The 21,668-nt window shown below is 37.4% G+C and overlaps 2 protein-coding genes across 14 annotated transcripts in view; one reads left to right on the top strand and one right to left on the bottom strand.

Annotated features, from left to right (window-relative positions):
* LOC117146241 (mediator of RNA polymerase II transcription subunit 26) lies at positions 1-6,877 on the top strand. 2 transcript variants are annotated; one of them, XM_033312158.1, is made up of 6 exons: positions 1-157; positions 358-486; positions 541-1,375; positions 2,267-2,893; positions 2,950-3,021; positions 3,620-6,877. In XM_033312158.1, exons 2-6 carry the CDS (start codon positions 421-423, stop codon positions 6,466-6,468), a joined length of 4,449 nt encoding a protein of 1,482 aa, XP_033168049.1. In that variant the 5' UTR covers positions 1-157; positions 358-420; the 3' UTR covers positions 6,469-6,877. The 2 variants fall into 2 exon arrangements, with proteins under 2 accessions (XP_033168049.1, XP_033168050.1); XM_033312159.1 differs by lacking the exon at positions 1-157 and having other exon boundaries at positions 180-486.
* A 7,386-nt stretch (positions 6,878-14,263) lies between these two features.
* LOC117146327 (twitchin) overlaps positions 14,264-21,668 on the bottom strand; it is a 50,732-nt gene continuing 43,327 nt past the window's right edge. For 11 of the 12 annotated variants that reach the window (XM_033312405.1, XM_033312407.1, XM_033312409.1 and 8 more), the window contains 8 exons: positions 20,638-21,616; positions 20,217-20,558; positions 17,830-18,872; positions 16,983-17,039; positions 16,204-16,304; positions 16,025-16,151; positions 15,662-15,964; positions 14,264-15,422 (listed from right to left, as the gene is read on the bottom strand). In XM_033312405.1, the coding sequence (XP_033168296.1) occupies positions 14,788-15,422; positions 15,662-15,964; positions 16,025-16,151; positions 16,204-16,304; positions 16,983-17,039; positions 17,830-18,872; positions 20,217-20,558; positions 20,638-21,616 (3,587 nt within the window). In that variant the 3' untranslated portion in view covers positions 14,264-14,787. The remainder of the gene's footprint in view (positions 15,423-15,661; positions 15,965-16,024; positions 16,152-16,203; positions 16,305-16,982; positions 17,040-17,829; positions 18,873-20,216; positions 20,559-20,637; positions 21,617-21,668) is intronic. The other variant, XM_033312408.1, reaches the window with a different exon arrangement.

Below are 21,668 nucleotides of genomic sequence, written 5' to 3'. Positions count from 1 at the left end.
CAGCTGTCATTGGTAAAAATGGCGAATTGTGATAAAGTCGGGACGTCGACCATAAATTATTAATTTACGTTATTTTTGGAGAAATACAAATTTTCATATTCAAGGAAGTGCGCTGAGGAAGCACAGACTTTACATTCGAAGTGTGCACATTTTAGTTGTAAGCATAACGTTTGAGCAATATACGTCTTGTATTGGTGTGAGTGTTTCACAGACACGCTACTAACTCGGACATTATACTTTTTCAACTGCTGGGTCTTCAAACTTTATTATATGTTTTGCAACAACGTGAAGTGAATACACCTTATTACTTTTAATTTTCTACCGCGGATACTTTCCTAATTTTTCTAACTTGGACAGTATTTGCATTTCGCCGTCCCTTGAATCTGGATCAGGGCAATCTTTACACACCGCAAGATATAAATGAACCAAATCGAAATCCAGGAACTTACGACTCACCTATCCCAGGCACTTGATCAAAACTACGATGTAAGAAAACGTATTACCTTATCAACAAATCAGTTAATATAAAGATATTTTCAGGTCGTCAATATGGACGCAGTGCTCTGTGTCATATGTGCATTGGAGGGTACAACTATCACCAAGGAGCAGTTGGAGGCCACCAGATTGGCTAAGTACATAAATCAGCTCAGAAGAAGGACTAAGAATGAGCATTTGGCTCGACGTGCAAAATCTTTGCTGAAAAAGTGGCGGGAAATGGTAGGAATTCAGCAAACCGCCACTGAATATTTGGCACATCCCAGTCAAATTTCATCTTCACAACCAGCATTAAATTTGGTTAAGTCCCCTATCAACAGCTTTATTACAGAACCAATTGCTCCTTCGCAGCAAATAGTTTCAGATATGCATTCAAATATCGACTCTGCGGAGCCTCCGCTTTTGGGTGAACATACCCTACTTCATCCGAACTTCTCCAACCTTGTAAATAGTATAAAAGATAGCGATCGCCACGAAAACATCGCTATAACGACATTTCATACTCACAAGGATCGGCGACATTCGCATGCCATCCGAAGTCGCCACGTGGCCTCTCCTCAGCCGATCGTCATAGATCATTCAATAAATTCCGTGATCAACTTGACCGAAGACAGCACCGTGAAGATAAACGAAACTTCAGTTGTTATTGACATAGCTTCGGATTCCGATGAGAATGACAATAACAGTTCGTTAAATCCAAAAAAATTTAACTCAATTGTTCCTGCGCCACTTCCAACACCATCTACACCAAGCTCACGGCAACGCAAATTAAAAAAGGAAAAAAGAAGTAAGGAAAGAGAAGGACAGGTCGCAACAAATACAAGATTTGGTGCAAAAGTCAGCGACACGTTTCAACAGGCCGCTCTGACAACAGATTCGGGTATGATTCATTTGTATTTTTGTTTGATTGTCTATCATTACCCTTACAGAAGCTCAAAGAAGCTAAAATCAGAAAAATCAAATTTTTTAAATTTGAAAGCTGGAATCGTTTGCCAATTCGTTTTTTTGCCCACGTCCAGTTTTTGAGATAAGAATTTTCGAAAAAGTACGACGTTTTTCGAAAATAAAAAAAAAGTTTTGGAAAAAAGTCAAACTTGATTTTCGAAAACTTTCGTGAACAAAAAAAAAGTTATTGGCGGGCAAAAAAAAGTCTTAATTTCTATTTTTCCGAACCCAGCTTCTTTAAGCTCCTCGCAGAGGATGTTTGTAACGCAATTGCATTTCCTCATCTCCAACGCTTTTCTAACGCCCACAAATCGCCAAAAACTGCCACGCTTGTTAAAATTTTTTTTGATTTTTCTTCGTTTCATTGTTTGGCTTGGTATTGGTATACCGAAAACACTTTGGTCACGCGCCTACAAAGTCACCAAAACGGTCACTCGCATGTTTGTATGTACATATATCACTCTCAGTAATGTTTTGGTACAAACATTCTGATGAGATTTTTTCCATAGTTGCGGGCCATTGGGTTTGTTCAGACACAGATAATTAGTTTTTTTATTTTTTTATACATAATACAGTAAATACAGTAAATTTAAAAGTGACTACTTATTTAAACATTATACCTATAAACATTTTATTATGCGTGTTTACAGCGCAGAAGTTTATTGGTAACTAAACAGCGTTAGAATATGCGAACAAAGAGTGATCGACGATCAGTAGCGAAAACACTCAAAAACGAATTAACCGTTGCTCGCCGTTGCTATATTCAACACATTTCATTTAAAAATTTTTTAATATAAATATTAAAAAAATGTATTTATATTTTCAGAAATATTTTCCCTTTCAAACAGTTCTATGAGCTCAATTGTATCTGGAGATGCTACATTAAGTTATTCGCAGAATAAATCTCGACTAAACTCAAACGAATTGACCTTTACCGGTCGGTTTAAGGCGGTTGACCATTTGTTTCGAAGCACCGAGTCAGGGAAACGCAAAATTGATGAGTATAGTGCTTACGACTCAAACGCATCATGTAGTCGTCTATCGCCTTCAACTGTAGACGAAGTAAAGAAAGCTGAACATTTATTTGATGCTCAGTTAACTAATGCAACCGCGAATCAGATGCCTATGTCCGCTGTCGGCTATGAGTCAAATACTAGACATGAGTATTTGGAAAGCGAATCGCCTTCCCAGATCCCAAAACGACGTGGTAGGAAAAAAGGATCAAAAGGAGTAGACGCACTTATTGCAAAGGAATCATCAAGCCTGTCTCAACAAATATTTTTTGGTGGCTCTGTTAAAAAAGTTAAGACTACAAAAGAACTTTTTAATGAAATTCAGAGCAGAAAATTAAGTGTTTCTATGCAATCATCTGCGAGTAATCTTTCAAATTCGTCAACAAATCGAGATCTGACTTCGCATACCACATTTCCGAGACAAACTTCATCTTGCTCAGGTTGTTTTTCGTAAATGCTAAATTTTCACAATTAAATTGTACCACAATCTTTCCAGACACTTCAATGCATTCTCCACATATATTGGAAACTTTATCTGGCAGTGCTATCTTCGCAAGTAAAATAGATGGTAAGAGCAACTAATTGTTGGAAAATCGATGACGCAGATTAGACCTGTATGATATAAGAATGTTCGTTACTTTTTCGCAAAAATAAATTAAAGTAACCGAGATGCCATCGCTTACTCTGTATCCAAAAAAATACTTTCCCGGTTTTTGAACAGCCCTTTTATATATATTTTTTACTTGCTCATATATGCGCATATATCTGTTGAGTAATATGATTATTATACCCTACACTAGTATATATACATATATATATATGACTTTGCGCTACGAGTAAGGCGTTTTCTAGATTGGTACAAATGATCTTGAGCATGACTCATAGGTCCGGGAACATAATTATACCCGCCCATCTTTTTTAAAAATTAATGGATATTTTGTCACAACTTAATTATACCCTAAGCGTAAATTTCTATCGATTTGCCAAAAATTATTTTTGGCACGCCCACTCTAACACCCTAAGGCCTCCAAACTGGTGACGTTTAATTTTTAAATTTTTTCTTAATCTATTCCCCAATACTCCCCCTGAGTAACGGGTATCAGATAGTCGGAAAACTCGATTATAGCATTCTCTCTTGTTTAATGTAAACATTTCTCTCTTTACAGATCTGGCAAATACTGATAGTGATACCGTCACTTCAGATCCATCACACGATAGTAATAAATCACAAGAGATAAAGGAATGTACTTCGTTAGATAGCAATAGCAATTCTGTTCAGAGCTTACCTTTAGCTAATAATCGGGAAAACTTGATTCCCAAAAAGGTTAATAATATCACCACTCAACTAATGCATCTAATTCACAGCTTAAACAGCCCGCTGAGTATAATTGAAATTGAGAGGGTGTACCAAGAAAAAATAATACCATGTACTTGCATAGTTATCGAAGAGGTTGAAGGAACATTAGGAGAATCGAATAATTGCACTTTAGATGACCAGTCGAAGAATGCAAAAATAAGTTTAAATTCTAAAGACAACCTTTCTTGTCACAATCAAGATAATTTTCCTACTTCACAACGCTCTATTAATGGTGAAGTAATTGACACTCAGCCAAAATTGGTAAAGTCCATATTTGATCTAGATTTTGATGATAACGACGATCCATTAAATTTAATTATGGATGAAATTCGAAAGCCTATTGCCAGAGCCGAAGAGTTAAAAAATAATAAATCAGATACCAAAAACATTCATTTTGGTGCATCTGCACAAAATGTTTCGTTTAATATCAATTTCAGCGATGATGCTCAACAAGATAATTCGAATCAAGAAAGAGAAAAAAGTGAAACACAAAATGCTATTCCTGCTTTTACAGTTCACGAAGATCCGGATTGCTTGGCAAGGCAAAGGTTTTATATACAAACAAACAAAGTGACCAGCTTTCACATTAATGCGTTGCACAATTATTATATACCAAACATAAATGGTAATTGGGATAGTGTGGAATCATTTACAAGTTTTCAACCTAAGCACACAATTATGGATACCATGGAATCGTACACGGTGACTAATGGAGCTGATGTTGTTCCTAAATATGGACTTCTAACATCAGATCGAATAAGAAAAGATCTAAGTTCACTTAAAAGTATTAAACCTTATAGGGTAAAAAAATTTACATCTTTATTTTCACCGTTTCTTGGTGTTGCAAAGTGTTTACCAACGTGTCGAAGAGCTAGACGAAGGCTTAAAAATTTTGTTAGCTTGTCCACTGCGAATGATAATATAGCTAAGAATTTTGAAAGCCTCGAAAATATGAAAGCTTCCTTTAAAAACTGCAACCCGCTAAATGTTAAAATCGATGGTACAACTTCTGCTATTTACAGCCATAATGAAAACCATGTGCCAATGCAAGTCAATACCAACGGCGAACAATTACCGCCGTCGCAATCATTCTCCGGTAATGCCATCAGTTATAATTTACTAAAGCTGGCCGATGATAAAGTGCGTAATGACGAAATCAGCGATAAAAGCAGTAATCACGGTTGTCAAGAAAACAGTCCATATAGCAGTTCTAGCAGTAGTGGCTACTCCGATAGCAAGGAAGATCAACACAATATAATCAAAAATCAGCAAAATAAAAGCATTCAATTAAACAGTAGAAATTCAGATATGAATAGAAGAAAAAGAAGAATATATTTAGAGGATGATTCAAAAAAGAAGAAACATTATCGAAAACGAATAAAGGCTGCTGTAAATGGAACTTGTTCAAATCTGCATAGAAATTTAAACAGCAGTGACAGCGAAAATGGAATGGAAAATGATTATAAAAATGAATACGGAAACAGTAATAATGAAGAATATGCTATTGTTCAACGTCCAGCAGGTGATGGGGAAAATTGCAGAAATCACATTGTATTGACAATAAAAAAAACTCCAAGTAAAATTAATTCTCCAGCTAACTCTATGAATGCATTTTCTCCTTCATCTACATCAGATGCAGCAAATTTGAAAAAATCGATTCTAGACTTTTGTCTGGAAGATACAAATATATCACAAAGTATAACAGAAATTCCACAAAAAGAAAAAGAGGATTTGTCGAAATCGAACAGAATTGTCCATCAGTCTCGATGTTCTGCCTATCGCAGAATATTTCGAAAATCTGACAAAAGTCAAACTAAATTTATTGATCTAGAATTAAAACATTTATTTCATTTGAAATCAAATCCACCATGTATATTGGCAAATTCTAAGCTACACAACAAACTATTTTTCCCTCACGAATTGTCTAGGGATAATACTTCAGGCATAAGGGAAAGAATAATAAATTATAGCAGTAGCAGCAGCTCGAGTTATGATGATGATAGCGAAGTTGAAAATACTTCTTCTGTTAAAAAAGCTAATGTAAAAAAATGTTCAGCTTACAATAACCATAATTTAAAAACTGAGACTGAAACGTGTGCCGCAACTGCGATTTCTGAGTTCAAATTCGAAAGTGATGAAGACTCAATGTTAACTTCATTGGGCGATAGTGATATAGATATTCAGGATGAAATACACGCAACAAACGATTCGGTTGATTATTGCAATGATTTTCAAAACAACAAAATGCTAGAATCTTTTAATTCAATATTTGTTGACAGTCTACGGACGAACACGAAAAATGCATCTGGCAATATGGAATCATCTCCGCATATAACATCGCTGGAATCATTAAAACCTGAGAATGAGGATGCTATTACAAGATATTGTAACAATAACAACTTAGGTGTAAACTTATCCCATGAGCTCAGTAACATTAGTGCGAAATCGATCAAATCGTTGGATTCAACAGAGAAGCTGCCATCACTTGGCATTGAGCACTGTACTGGGATTAAAACATCTTCAGATTTGGCCTCTACCAGTATTGCTGATAAAAAATTAACTAGGATTCAACAATTCAAAGAATGGCATCAAGTTCTTCAGTTAAAATCGTACAACAATGAGCCCCTAATTGTTTTGCCTTACGTTTTGCTTGAATAAATTTAACGTTTCTTTCACGCTGTGTGATAGCATTTCCGAAACAAAAAACATGAGAAGGCGTGTAGCAAAATATAATACGTTAAAAAATATTTTTAACTTACATTTAATCTTATTTAGTATACACTTAGTACGTTTTGATCAGATCACAGCACGGTTGGTTAATTCTATATCTAACAGGAATAAAATATAACAAAAAAGGAAAAATAAATTTGGTTCGCAATAAGAATTTTCGTTACTTTGTACTTTTAAAAAATGTAAATTTTTTCCACTTTAAGAAAATTAATTAAATTTATAAATATAACACTTGATGTATAATTGTATATAAACTAACCTTCTAGTTTCCCAATAAATTTTATTTAAAAAAAGACTTCCTGATCCACATGGTGGGGGGTTGATCTTTTAGCATAAATGTTGCTTATAAAATGAATCCATATTGAATTTAATTCAAAAATAATTACAATTTGCTTAGAAATTGGCACCCAATAAAAATCACGAAAAAGATCGTGTTCCTTTTAGAAACGTAATCCGTTAATCCATTTCGTTCTCTTATTGGTATTTTGCTCGCCTTTTGCTCGTCCCCGTCTCTTTTTTGCCAACATAATTTGCTTTGCATGTTCCGTTGCGCCTTACATATCTAATATTTTTTAAGATGCCTATGTGCTCGCCGACTGAGAGCGACCGACGGCTTATCAATCGGCTAGAAATTTAAAATCAATTAATTTGTTTAAAATATCGCCAATTCTTCTCTATGATTAGGCACATTAACTTCACTTTATATTCTTAGGAGAGAGATGGCACTCGATACAGTCAGTGAGAGCGTCGTTAGCCAAATTTGTTTTCTTAATTTTCGGACCACTGTATTATGCCTGGTCCTTCGGACTCCGATGATGAGTTTAACATCAGCGCCTCTGAGGTACGAAAACTACAGAAAATGAGTCAGGCACTTAATTCTTCGTTGTCAGAGTTTGAAAGGAACTATCAGCCATAATACCAACAGCAATACTCCCTAAAATATCATCAGAAAAACGTTGTCTCCATTATGCCTTCTGATTCATTCCTTTGCTGTTAAGAAAGAGTCTTACCTTGAATGGCCAGACGGTGCAATTTGTTAATAGACCTAGACCTAAAAACCGCTTCCACAAAACCAAGTTCGCCAACCTAGTAGTTGTTGAATTGTCACCGTCAGCTAATAGCAAGGAAGTCCACGATATTAAAACACTTTGTCGGCAACGAGTTTCAAGTTGAAGTCCCTTAAAAAACGTTGATATATATCGGTGCCAAGCATTTAAAAACACCAAAAATTGTTGCCAAAATATTCCCATATGCCCATATTAGATGTGGTCTGAAACAAGGCTTGGATGTATAAGGGATGTTTAACGTGTTAACTGTTGCGAAAACCACACAGCCACCTATTAAGGTTTTATCGTTTTTTTGTTTTTAGCATATTGCAAGTCTACGCAAAAGTGCCACATCCCAGCAAATGTTCAATGACCAATCCAAGGAAAGACTATCGATCCTAGTTTCTCAGATTGGCATGCCATTCCAAATGATGGTGTCCATGATACGCCTTGTCTCAAAATTATCACAATTATTAACGTAGCCCAACCAACACTTGCTCTAGGTCGTACGTCAAACTATTGTCTTGTCTTAAATGGCGGTACTTGAATTAAATCCAAAACCTTGGTGAAATAGCCATTGCGTGCATCTATTGTCCACCATATTTTCAATGCTCTACTGACGACTTCAAAAAGCTCTTCGACGACCTGGGAACAAAGTTCTAATTCTGGGGACCCCATCATCCGTGGGGTCTCGAAACTCATCCACCCGCGGAAGAGCACTCGCAGACTCATGTCTGTTCAAGTTTCCATGTCCTTGCTACAGAAGGGCCCATGCATACAGCCCATCTATACAGCCAAAGAACACAAACAATTGATTGACTTTTGCTGTCTATAGAGGGCCTTGAGCTTTACTCTGATCACATTCCATTGATCATAAAATTTCACGTCGCTGTGGGAAACATTTTGCCAAGCTCTTTTAAAAACTGAGGTTATGGACAATAATTGCCAAGGGTTTACCCAAGAAGGGAATCCTGATTCTTGATTCTCTACGATCATATCAAGACAAGGAAACCCGAAAACCGATAAGCTTGCGAACCACATTCTCTATAATATTTTGGGGAATAAATCTTAGCAGAATAATAGGAGTAGGGAGCGTGTTAACTTTAGATCTGCAGTGTTTTAATGTACCGGTTACGCTTTTGGTAAAGAATTTATGGACTTGTACGGCGAGTCGCAACCGTGGAACATCTCAATGAAAGGTCAGACCATAGGCCCTTGCATATGAACTCCATATTCCCACTGCAGAGAACAGATCAACCGTCACTCAAGCCGATACAACGAACGCCTCACAGCTCGCATTAACCACATGGCATTGGCTAACCCGATGACCCGATGGCTTAAACCAAAAACACCCTGGACCTTTGTGGACAAGAAGACAAAATGTCTCTTAAGTTCTGAAGCAGTAATGGTTTTTATCAATAGTTAAAAAATTTTTTTTCTTTGTCCTGTTATGTATTCACGATATCCTCTCTCTTTTTTTTAACTCAACGTATTGTAGTCATTAAGTTGGTTGATGTACGTTTTAATAAATGTGTGTGTTACAATAAAGAAAATTTAATGTTTTTACCAAAACCGTATAGCTCGACCAGGATTCGGACCCATTGCGGTTGTACACACTATACACTTGTGCGTACACTTATTGAGTTCAATTCGGGTGTTTGAATCTAACTGACTCGCTGCTGCGAGGGCATCGCCTTTTATCCATTCTTACATAGGTTCTTATCATCTAATTATATAATGCAGCGCTTGTAAGACGCCGCAGTCTGCGTTGGTAAATGCAGCTGAGTTTTATTCTTAAATCTATGTTTGAGGACTCCCGCGTGGTCATGTCACTTGACACTCCGGCAATAGGCCGCTGCAATCGTACTCATCTGTAGTTTCCACTTATGCTGTCCCGTGACATGTTTATTGCAGCCCATAAATATAGTTTGGCTACTTATGTCTAAACACATATGGTATTTAGACATTCTCCGGGGGGAAAAGTGTACGGCCAGTAGTCGTCTCTCATTTATGCGTTGACTCCGTTATAGATGGCGTTGCAGCTCCAGATGGTTTTGCTTCGCTAACAGGAAGTTGACAGATCTTGTTTAGCGATCTTTTTACTTCCCCATCGTTTGTTTTTACCGTGACTACCCGGACTTTATCGTCTTGTCCTTTAGTCGTACTAATGATTCTTCCCATTGGCCATTTTGCAGGGTGAGTGTTCTCATGTTTTATAAGAACCAGCTGTCCCTCCTTCAGATTCGGCTTTTCTTGGCGCCATTTGTTTCGCTGTTGCAATGACACCAGATACTCCTCTTTCCATTTCTTCCAAAAATCACCTCTGATGCGTTGAATAAGCTTTCATCTATCCAAAGAGCTGATTGTCCTACTTTCGTCAACATGTTCAGGAGCTCCAATTAGAGGTCTTCCCACCAGAAAATGACCCGGCGTTAATATGTCCTCACCATCGTTTTCGCTCCTTACAGTGACTAATGGACGCGAGTTTAGCACTGCTTCGATTTGACATAGCAGCGATGCGAATTCTTCATATGTAAAGCTGTTTTCACCAATAACTCGTTTAAGGTGATGCTATACTGATTTTACAGCGGCTTCCCATAAACCTGCCATGTGGTGGCTTCCCGGGGAAATAAAGTGCCATTTGATGCCTTCTTTTTCTAGCGTTGGTGCTAACTCATTATTGTTTTTAATGGCAGCTACAAATACTCTTGAAGCTCCCACGAAGTTTGTTCCATTATCTGAGTATTCTTTCATGAATTCGTTGTATGCAGCCCAGTTCTTTGGGTTTTTTTGAAACTTCTTTTCCATTTGCATAAGCCTTGCCATTGCCTGTTTGCGAGAGTCTCCCAGCTTTGCCTCTTTGTGGAATGGAATTGAAACCACAAATCTGCCTTCCTCGTTGGTGACAGTTGTTTCTTGGAATTTTCTTTCGCATTCTGCATTGTCTGTAATTGTATCATCGGCCTGATCTTCCAATTCCCAAAAGCGTTCCAGGTCCTTTAGATTTATTGTTGTACTGGCACTTATTATTTTTTGCTTTGCTGCTCGAGGTATATTTCCGGACACAATCCATCCAAATCTGGTTTTCTGTCCCAAGATTCCATTCACGGTTTTTATTTTCTCCATCACAATCAGGGGAAATAGATCCACACCTATCACCATGTCAATTCTGCTTGGCTCGTTGAATCGTGGATCTGCTAGCCTGTAGCCCTTCCACTCTTTGTTGATATCAATATCAAACTTTTTGCTGGGAAGGGCTCTATGGAGTGTTGGTAAAACCAATGCTTCCGTTGATGTTTTGAAGCTGCTTGGAATTTTTGGTTTGATCGTCAGGTGGAAGCTATTTTTGGATAATTGAGCAGTCTCGGAGATACATTCGACCTCTATAGTACTCCTTATTCTGGGAATCCTTAATATTTGAGCTGCTTCCTCTGAAATCAGCGTCTTCTGGGATCCACCGTCAATAAGCGCCCTCAACTCGTTGTAACCTCCAGCTTTGTTTTTCACTAAAACAACAGCTGTAGCCAATAGTGTGTCTTGGCCTTGCTTGAGGCTATTGCTGTTGATATTGCGTTTGTTGTCTTCATGAAGAAGGCTGTTGTGTCCTTTGGAGCATCGATTGCATGTAATTTCCTTTCTGCAGTCGATAGCATTATGCTTTCCAAAGCATCTAAAGCACATGCTGTTCTTTTGAACGAATTCTTTCCTTTTTTCAATAGATTGTGCTCTGAATTTGAGACACTTTATCATATCGTGGCCATCCTTAGAGCAAAAGGCACACGATCTTACTTGCACTTTTCTTGTAGCAAACTGAGCGGTATTTTTCGTAATGGCATTTACTGAGTTGTATTGTTGCTCAATAAACTCCAGTACGTCTTGCAAGGACTGTATAGCTCTTGCCTTTTTTACATGCTGTTCATACAGCTGTAAGGCTTCTGGCGAAAATTTCCGCAGTAGAATTTCTGCTAAAATTACGTCAGCAGAGCATTCTATTTTTCCTTTTTCTTTTATGATGAATATGCTCTCAGTGGCAGTATCCAAAAACTTCCTTAACTTTTTCTCATCATGGGGCAGCAAGCACTCCAGTTCCATTAATTTGTTGAAGTGTTGGGAGAATATTTTTCTGCTATTCTCATAGCGTTTGCAGATAAGCTCCCACGCTGCTGTATAGCTAGCCGCTGATCCCGTTATCAAATGGCTAACCACCATTTGAGTTTCTCCTTTTAAGCAGGCTCTGGAAGGTCCACTTTTGGGAGTTCTGGCACGTCGTAGTTGGAATTTGGAACTGTTCCAACTTCATTTGAAGTACCATCTCTAAGGCGGCCACTTCAGCTTGCAGAATGTCGGCCTCATCTTGATCAAAGGCAGTTCTGTTATACTTGTTTTCAAGCAGTTTCGGTGTGTCCGTCACGTTGGACCAATGACTTTTCATCATTGCCATCTGCTTGACTAGTTCAATCTCACTTGAACTATCTAGGGTTTCGTAGATTAGGCTCATCTGTTGATCCACCAGTTGAACCAGATTATCAACTGGACTGGCGCTCCGAGCTGATGCGGTATCAGATAATTTTGATCCGCTTGGTATATCTTACCACTGGTGGGGGAAACAACAGAATCACTCGAATAACCTTGCTCTTTCTCTTCGAAGCGCTGGTTTTTTCTTCTGTGTTTCTTACCACTGGTGGGGGAAAACAACAGAACTTCTCGAAGGACCAAAATGTTTCTTACCACTGGTGGGGGAAACAACAGAATACGGCTCGAAGGACCAAAATGTACACACTATACACTTGTGCGTACACTTATTGAGTTCAATTCGGGTGTTTGAATCTAACTGACTCGCTGCTGCGAGGGCATCGCCTTTTATTCATTCTTACATAGGTTCTTATCATCTAATTATATAATGCAGCGCTTGTAAGACGCCGCAGTCTGCGTTGGTAAATGCAGCTGAGTTTTATTCTTAAATCTATGTTTGAGGACTCCCGCGTGGTCATGTCACTTGACACTCCGGCAATAGGCCGCTGCAATCGTACTCATCTGTAGTTTCCACTTATGCTGTCCCGTGACATGTTTATTGCAGCCCATAAATATAGTTTGTCTAAACACATATTTAGACAGCGGTGAATTGAAAACGTTTCCAATGTCCAGGCTGACCATCAGGCAGTGGCCTTGGTGGCTCCTTTCCATTTGGTGCCTTTATTGAGCAATTTTTTCGGGTCGAAAGACATAGGCGTCATGTTCGTCTTTTTGACTACCTACCGCTAACCGAAGGGTCACGATTAGCTGAGTCCCCATATGTCCAGGAAGCATTTTTCTTGCTCTCCCGAATGACACGCTTGGGGGTTTTCCTGCGGACACTGTATTCTTTTTGCCTCTCGGCAAAGGAGCCTGCAATTCTTTGCGTCGGTGGCGACGCCTAGAGTAGAGATTAGCCGTTTCAATCTCCGAGATTCACCAGTTGGCTGGGCCTTTATGTAGGTTATGGATCATTCTAACTTGTATGCTGGAATTACACGTAGACTTCAGATGAGTCTTCACTGAACTGTCTGTCATAAGTTCAACTCAACTCACCGGTGGTACAAACAGCTCAGTATACGTGGACATAGAGTTCGATTTGTACATCGTCCTACTCTGAACAGCTGGGTGGACTCTAGCCTGTCTTAACGTCCCAGTTCGTAGATGATTGTCAAGTAGTCGTTGGTAATGTACTTCTCGCTAACACTCCTTTTAGTATGCCAATACATCGATCCTTTGACGAAAGTTAGGTTAATCACTGAGTCAATTCCGGTCCGCCTTAATGTGTCCCTTAGTTCAGTTGCGCAAGCCCTGCAAATGCCTCCAGCACCGTCCTGTCTCTTTGTTTGGTGCTCCTTTGTGTGGTGGTAACCATTTTTGGTAGGTATTTGGTCAGTTTTTGACTGGATGACGTAATCGCTTGTAATTATACAGTTGATAACGATGATATGTTACTCCAAGAACTTTAGTTGTTATTATTCACTTGAATAGTATTATGAAGGTATCCCGTTTAATTGACTTTACCATGGGCAATAAAGAGAATCGCAATTTTAAGTCAGTAAGAAAAATCTCCAATTGTCTTTCATTAAAATAATTTTTGATTTTAAGGTTTCATGCTTTTTTGAATGCGTGAAGCCGAATTTGTCCAATTTTTTTATTTGATAGAGGTTTAAGATGTTTATTAAAAAGGCCAGACGTAATCTATAAAATGTTTAAGGCACTCCCACTTATTACAATATTAAATTGAATGCGGATTAAAAAATCATTATTTCATGTTCAATTAATAGGAAGCTATTGTGTTAGAAAAACGATAGAATGAAATAACAGCGGGATGTAGAAATCAAGATAACTAGACTAACAAATTTAATGAATTTTTGTGTTTTTATTACTTCCCTTTGTCAGGTGGAGGTGTGTCAAACTTTCTGCCAGGAGCCATGACGTCTGTTGAGAATAATGTGAAAATAAACATGTACGACATCTAGCTTGGTAGAGTAAAAGTGTGTAACAAGAAAACGCTTCCTGTACAGTGAAATATATTAATAAGCAAGTTCAATAGCCCAGTCGATTTGGCCATGTCTTTTCCAACGCAGGTAAGGAATTCAAATTTATGATAAATACACCTTGTAGATAACGTGGAAACCAAATGAAATAATTATAACTTTAAATTTGTGTAATGAATTTTACATTTATTTTTATGTCAAATAGAGCCCGCGTACATTTGTCTTTATGTTTCGTAAGTCATACAGAATTCTGTCCGAGAAGTAGAGGTTTCAACTACTTGAATGGCTAATGAGGTTTAGATCTTATTGTTGAGGATGCCAGAAGTCACTCAAGTAGCGAAGGTCTCGTTATTTTCGATCAGTACCTGTGAGTTCATCAAAATATGAAGGTTTTCTATTACAATAAATTTCTCTTACATATTATTTTTTTGATTAAAAGTATTTCTACGTATAATGCGTGAATTATGATTTGTGAGTAAACATATAATGTTGCAGAATTATGGACGATTTGGTTGAAATGCATAAACTTTACATATACTTATATACATAAACGCCTATGTATAGATATTTGAATGATGAATGTGACTTTTGATGAGCAGTCAAATTTTGACATATGTATATATATGTATATACCATATATGTGCTGTTTTTATCTTTTTTCTAACAATGTAATTTCTATCCGAAGTAGCTTAGGATTCGGCTGTGTGAACGTTCATCGAGAACGCACATATACTTTCGGCCTTCTTAGATACCGCTTTAGCTTGGTATTGACCGACATCGTCCATATTACACTTTGCCACTGCAAAAGAGTATCGGTGACCATCCTTTGTAAATGAGTAACGTGGAAGTGTTTCGTCAATGGGTTTGCCATCTTTCAACCAAACCAAATTTATGAGCTCAGAATCTATTTCGCATTCAAATGTGGTACCCTCTCCCTCAAGTATCGAAACAGACGTGGGAAACTTAACAAAGGCCGGCTGCTTAGACTCGTCTCCTGGCACTGTTACATTTATTGTGCAGGTACTGAATGATTCGCCTACATCATTGAAGGCCTCGCAAGTGTAGGTGCCGCCATCTTCGGGAAATATCTCTGCAATTTGTAATCGATATATATTGGCCTCGTTGGTGTATTGGAAATCCTTGCTCGGCTTTATCTCTTTGTTATTATGCAGCCACACGACATCGAAATGTTGAGCTCCAATTATGCGACAAGCCAGATTCACTGCATCGCCATCCCTAACAAATCTCGACTCCAAGTGACTAACTATTTTCGGCGCGTTATCGCCGGCATTCACTTTTCGCTTAGTTAAGTTTTTATCCAGGGCTTGAAAAGAAAATTGATTTTTATTTATATGTTTAGAAACCACAGAAATTCAAAAAGTGAAGGAGAATTTTAGATAAGAACACGAAATTTATAAATTTACACGAAATACAAAACAAAAGTATTTACTTAATCATTATAATCGTTAGTAAACGAGGATAAACAAAGAAGGTAAATCAGAAAACGTGCTTATAATCCCCGGATCAATTGGTAAAGTATTTATTTAATCATTATCTACTTACGCTGTATTGTTAGTTTGCATTTAGTTTCCACGGCTCGAATAGAATTTGTGGCCGTACAAGTGATCACTCCCTCGTCTTCGGGAAACACTTCGTTGATGGTTAAAGTTGCAATACCATTTTTATACCTTAAGTCCATAATATCAGAAGACGATAGGGACTTTCCATTTTTCGACCAAGAGATTTGAGGCTCCGGATCTCCTTTTACATGGCAAGTTAATATCAACTGTTCTCCATCGCGAATTGTTAAATCGTGAAGGGGCTTCGTGAATTCCGGCTTGCACATTAATGAATCATCTGGGGGAACTAAGACGACATATATATGAATACGAAGTCTTTTATCAATAAGTTTTAATAAATACGTACGTATAAGCTCTTTGGTAGCGCTTCGTGATCTTGACGGGCTTCCGGGGGCCTGTAAACTATTTGATGCATACTTTTTCTTGTTTGAAATGCCTGATGAGTTTGAGTTGGATACATTCGCTTTGTCAGCCTATAACAGAATAATAAATACAAAAAATAGCATACGATTTTTTTTTACTTACCTGTGGTTCAGATGTGTTTTGGACTGAAGATGATGTAAACTGCCGGGATGTCACTATTGGGAGGGGAGCTGGCTTAATTGGCTGCTCTATGTATTTCCTATCTGTTTAGATAAGCAGAGACAATTCATTTCAAAATTTAAATGTTTAAAAGAATGTACTGTAACTACAGTTTTCATGATTTGGGAAAACGGTGTGTTAATATTTTGTTTTAGATCGACAAATTTTTATAATAAACAATACGCTTAGTTCCGTATAACACCTTCTCTTTACTCGAACGCCTAAAAGTCTAAATATAGTCCAAATAAATGTAGTACCAAAATAGCATCGCATTACGTTCCAATTTTGGTTAAATCGTGGTCAAGCAATACGTTTGGGAGTCGTTTAAAATCATATAACTGTGTTACAAAGTAAGACATTTATTAAATTACATTGATGGGTCCAAAAAAATATGATTGATTACGATGTATAAATTGATATAAAATTTCCTGGTTCTTGGGTTTCAAAAATGCAGTTTATTGCCGTTTTAGGTATTATCATGCGAAAGTATTATGAACTAAATTTTTTGGGAACCTCCAATGTTATTCTTTTATATTACAGTATAATTTTGGTATAATTAAAGAAAATAATAACGGTTATACAATTTTTGTCGTCGAATTAATTATCCCTTCACTTTTTTTAGAACGTTTGATTGAGTGAGTGTATATTTTAAGTATATAAAGAAGCATGCTGACGATAAATATGTATTTCTAGTTTGGATTTGTTTCATTATTATCATTTACCTCCTGAGTAAAGAAAATTGTGGGCGAGTTGAGCCTGCTCAGGCGTAACCCATTCTCCTGGGAAAATTGAATTTAAAAATGTATTATAGAAAACAGTACGAACCCATAAATATACATGTAGACAGACACGCCTGTTTATAATATTCATACGTCTTAAAATTTAACCTTAAGTCGATTCTAGATTTTAATCAAAAAATGTGCTAAAGGATAAATAACGATTATATACTAGTAATTAATCTTGAATCCTAAAACGCAACTTAAAGTGCTCGCAACCATCAAAGAAAATTAATATATATTTTAATTAAATCCAAGCGAAATTTAAAAACATCATACTTAGAAAAGGATTATCCAAAAGTGTCTTAAATTCCATTGCTGTATACGTCGGAGGAAAAATTAATGAAAGTTCAACCCTCATACAGTAAATAAATATAATATAAAAAATACAGTCGGAAGATAAGTTAATACTTTGCTGGATACTTACATTTCAGTAAGTTTTTAATGTCTTTTTTTTTAATCGGTGAAAAAACAAATTAAGTAAATGAATCAGTAAAGCATTATGAGGCCAAATTCTGAAGATAATTAATTTACTGATTAATATTATTATATAGTCAACGTTATACAAATAGTCTTTAATGCGTTGTTTTATATATATCCGTTTAAAATAAATGAATATTAAATCCATCTACCAGTAAAGCATTATAAGACAAAATTCTTAAGATATGTAATTTACTAAATACTATGCTATGGACAACACATTAATCTTTATCTGAAAAATAAATTTGTTCACTAAACCTTTCCCTGCTTTTGATTTTTTAGAACTTAAAAAGTTAGTGTTCTTTTAGTTTACCTTCAACAATCACAACACAATCTGTTTCGTCTGTTCCGTGACAGTTTGTTGCCTTACAGCTGTATTTTCCTGAATCGGATGGCTTGCAGTCAATTATTTCCATGGTGACAACTCCATCAGAGTGAGTCATCGCATACTCGTATTTGCTAAGTTCTCGACCGTCCTTGTACCACCTTACATTAGGTACTGGCTTGCCACTTAAACAACACAGTAGTTTGCATGTATCGCGGGCTTGCATGACGCGTGGCCGCAAAAGGAATGTGAAACTGGGCGCCGTCTCGGACTCTTCCTGCCAGAATGTGTACGGCAAGGGTTCACGTCTGCGCACCGGAGTTGATTCCGTTCGGTACCTCGGCTGTTCTTTTGGTAAGGGCTGAACATTTAGGAAAACGACTTCTTCTCTAGAGCCATAGTGATTTTCTGCGCGAATAATATATTCTCCTCGATCGTCCAACTTGACTCGGTTAATGATGAAGTAGTAATCATCTCCAGCGTATCGTTTCATAAACTTGACACTCTGTCGCAACTCGATATTATTATGTGACCAAGTGAGGGTAGGTGTGGCTATTGCAATGCATCTGCAGTAGAATTTTACGCTTTGGCCCTCATAGCAAAATTGGGAAGATGGTCGAATTACAAAACGCGGCGCTGCTTGACGCCTATCAAAAACAGCATCATGGATCTTGTATTTCTCCATCAGCAATTTTCTTAGAGATGAGTATTCAGAAAGCCGACCAATTGGCAACAGGTACCTCTCGAAGTCTTCATATTTTCTTCTCAATTTTTCTCGATAGGCTAGATAACGATCACGGTTGATTTCCTGTTTCATAGCACTATGGTCACCAGTCAACCAAGGATGCAGAAGACATTCGTGAGCAGTCATACGCTTTTCTTTGTTTCTAACGAGCAATTTTCTTATAAAATCTTTAGCTTCTTCAGAAATGTACTTAAAGGATTCTACGTCGAAGTCCCAATCGCAAGCCTTTACGTTTTTGAGAGTTTGAACATCATTATCACCAGCAAAGGGTGATAATCCGCTTAACCTAAAATAATAGATTTTTGAATTTTGTTGTATTAAGCTGGCTCGAACCTATAACAATGCATCTGGATACTAGAGCTCTTAAAACATTTCTCAGTTCCGAAGTTCGGAAAAACGCTTATGTACCCGTAACTCAGATAATGAAAGTACATGGAATGTGGTATTCCGCAGGGAGCAAAGCAAGTGACAAATGCTTAAGCATCCATTTTCCAAAGAACTATTAGTTAACTTTTTATGGGTTTTTAATACACCAAGCAAGACAGATTTTATCGTTATGGAGGTACAAGTGGGCTTGGTAACGTAAACAAACTTTCGCTGCGTAGGTATCACCTTTATGTCTTACGTCATATAGTTCACGAGGTCTAAGAGTTCATACGGACTGACAGACAGCCGGAAATGGCCCTAGTGACTCTGGTGGTCGACCGGACCAAGATTATATATACGGTATATATCGAAAACCTGATAGGAATTTATAACAAATCCCAAAAACCCTTTTACTTTACGAGTGACGAGTATGCGGGTGTACAAATTAAATCCAAAAGATTGTCTATATTCTGCAGCTGCCATATAAACATTTTAGAACAGGAGAATGATATATATTATATAATAATTATACCCGTCGTAGAGTAAAATGGTATACTAGATTCGTTAAAAATTATGTAACAGGTAGAAGGAAGGCACGCCCACACTTTTGAAAGATGTTTTGATCTATTTAAAGCTAACATAAAGTATAAAATTATAAGGCAAAAAAGAAATAGGAGCATTAGCAGCTATGGCCTTCCGCTCCTCTAGGGTGACAGTGGTTTATACAGAGCGAGAACTAAATATAGTTCTATATTTTATGAATTAGGTTGTACTTTAGCAAAAAGGTTATAATTTTGTAGATGTTATCGTTCGGTGGGTTAGCCGGTGCGGTTATTGGTTGAAAGGTTATTGATTGAAAGGGAACTGTTCTATGTAGGGAAGCGAATTACAGTTAACTAGAATGTGTTTAAGGTTATGGTACTTGACATTTGCGCTGTTAAAACTCATTTTGCCGCTAAGCAAAGAAGTATACGGAATTAGAACAATACAATTTACTGGTAGACTAGAAGGGTATACTAGATTTGTTGAAAAGTTGTGTGTAAAGTATATAGATTCTTGATTAGGATCATAAGCCAAGTCGATCTGGCTGTATTTTTCTGTCCGTAAGTTGAGATAAGACATTCGGAGATATATACGCAGCGCAAATTTGTTTGCAAATATATATATTTTACCAATTTTAAAACAAAATCGCCCACAGGACATAGAAACCTTGCATGTATATTTTTATATAGTAAATTAAAAAAAAATAAACATGAAAACTTACAGAACATATGATAGTACTCCAGTAGCCCACATATCTGTGTAAAAGCCGACTGGCTCTCTGTTGACGATCTCCGGTGCAGCGAACTCAGCCGTGCCTGTTGTTATTTTAACAACTTCATTTGGATCGAGGCGCGTCGCTAGTCCAAAGTCAATAAGTTTAACATTTGTGCTAGAACGAGTTTGACACATTATATTCTCTGGTTTTATGTCCAAATGGATAATATTTTGTTCATGCATATGTCTGATGCCGTCGCAAATTTGCCTCATATAGTTTATAACTTCAGCTTCCGTCATTACGTAACCTTCAGCAGTAATGCGTTCAAATAATTCACCACCAGATAAGCTAAAATAAGATAAGTAATAATATTACTTACAAGTAACAATAATAATAATATTATAAGTATATTTTGGGTGTTGCTTACAATTCCAGTATTAGGATCATTTCATCGTCGTCTTCGAAAGCATCGTGTAAGTTGATAAGCTTCTGATGGTGCAGTTGATTCATTATATCTATTTCACGACGTATCAAGTCTTTTTCAACTGTGTGTGATACTGGAATGAACTTGGCCGCAAAAATATTTCCTGTGCTTCTCTCACGACAGCGATGTACTACTCCAAATGCGCCTGTTCCGATTTCCTCAAGAATATCATACCTATCATATACACTTTGCTGGGATATTTCCACGGGTTGCGGAACGAATTTGGAGTAGATATCAAACACATATGAATCGTAGTCTTTAACTGGTCCATCTGCTTTTCCGCGCAGTTTCCGTCCATTTGCATCAACTTCCCATTTGCGTTCAATCGGCTTCTTTCTAACAGACTCCTTAGTCTTGATAAGAGTACTTGTGTCTGAAGCATCAGAACGTCCATATACATTATCAGCAAATATGCGGAAATCGTACTCTTTTCCTGGAGTCAAGCCGCTGACTGCCATAGACGTAAACCTAGTATTTCCGACTCGTATCCACGAAGATAATGGGTGCTCCCGCCGCTCTACGTAGTAATTCGTTATGTCGCTGCAACCGTCCCATACAGGTGCTTTCCAACTAAGAGACAACGAATCTGTGCCAATACTTTCAATTAAAGGGAATCGTGGGGGATCTGGACGATCACTAATTTGCACTTGTATTATAGCTGTATCCGAACCAAGTTCATTCTCCGCTGTTATCCTATAAGGTCCTGAGTCCAAGTGCGATCCATCACGAATGATAAGAACGGCATGTCTTTCTTTAACCTCCACAGTGTAATGACCACCGGATTCAATATTCTCGCCGTCCCTAACCCAGTGTATACGTGGTTTTGGGAAACCAGTAAAGGGAATTTTGATTACAACATTTTCACCCTTATCGAAGTAAGCAGTGTCTCTAAATCTTGGAGGAACGTTTAATTTTGGAGCAGCTAAGAAGTTTTCAAATATTCAAAATATTTAGTATACCAAAAACGCGCAATA

The sequence above is a fragment of the Drosophila mauritiana genome, chromosome 4 (genome assembly GCF_004382145.1).
Source record: "Drosophila mauritiana strain mau12 chromosome 4, ASM438214v1, whole genome shotgun sequence".
Taxonomy (NCBI): domain Eukaryota; kingdom Metazoa; phylum Arthropoda; class Insecta; order Diptera; family Drosophilidae; genus Drosophila; species Drosophila mauritiana.
Note: the sequence above shows the minus strand (reverse complement) of the source record. Positions and strands in the feature narration are given on the sequence as shown.

Bases quoted from the DNA above. Each gene is read 5' to 3' on its own strand.
- LOC117146241 (XM_033312158.1), top strand. From the start codon at position 421: ATGAACCAAATCGAAATCCAGGAACTTACGACTCACCTATCCCAGGCA. The intron at 487-540 runs GTAAGAAAACGT...AGATATTTTCAG, and splicing joins CACTTGATCAAAACTACGAT to GTCGTCAATATGGACGCAGT. The intron at 2,894-2,949 runs GTTGTTTTTCGT...CAATCTTTCCAG, and splicing joins ACAAACTTCATCTTGCTCAG to ACACTTCAATGCATTCTCCA.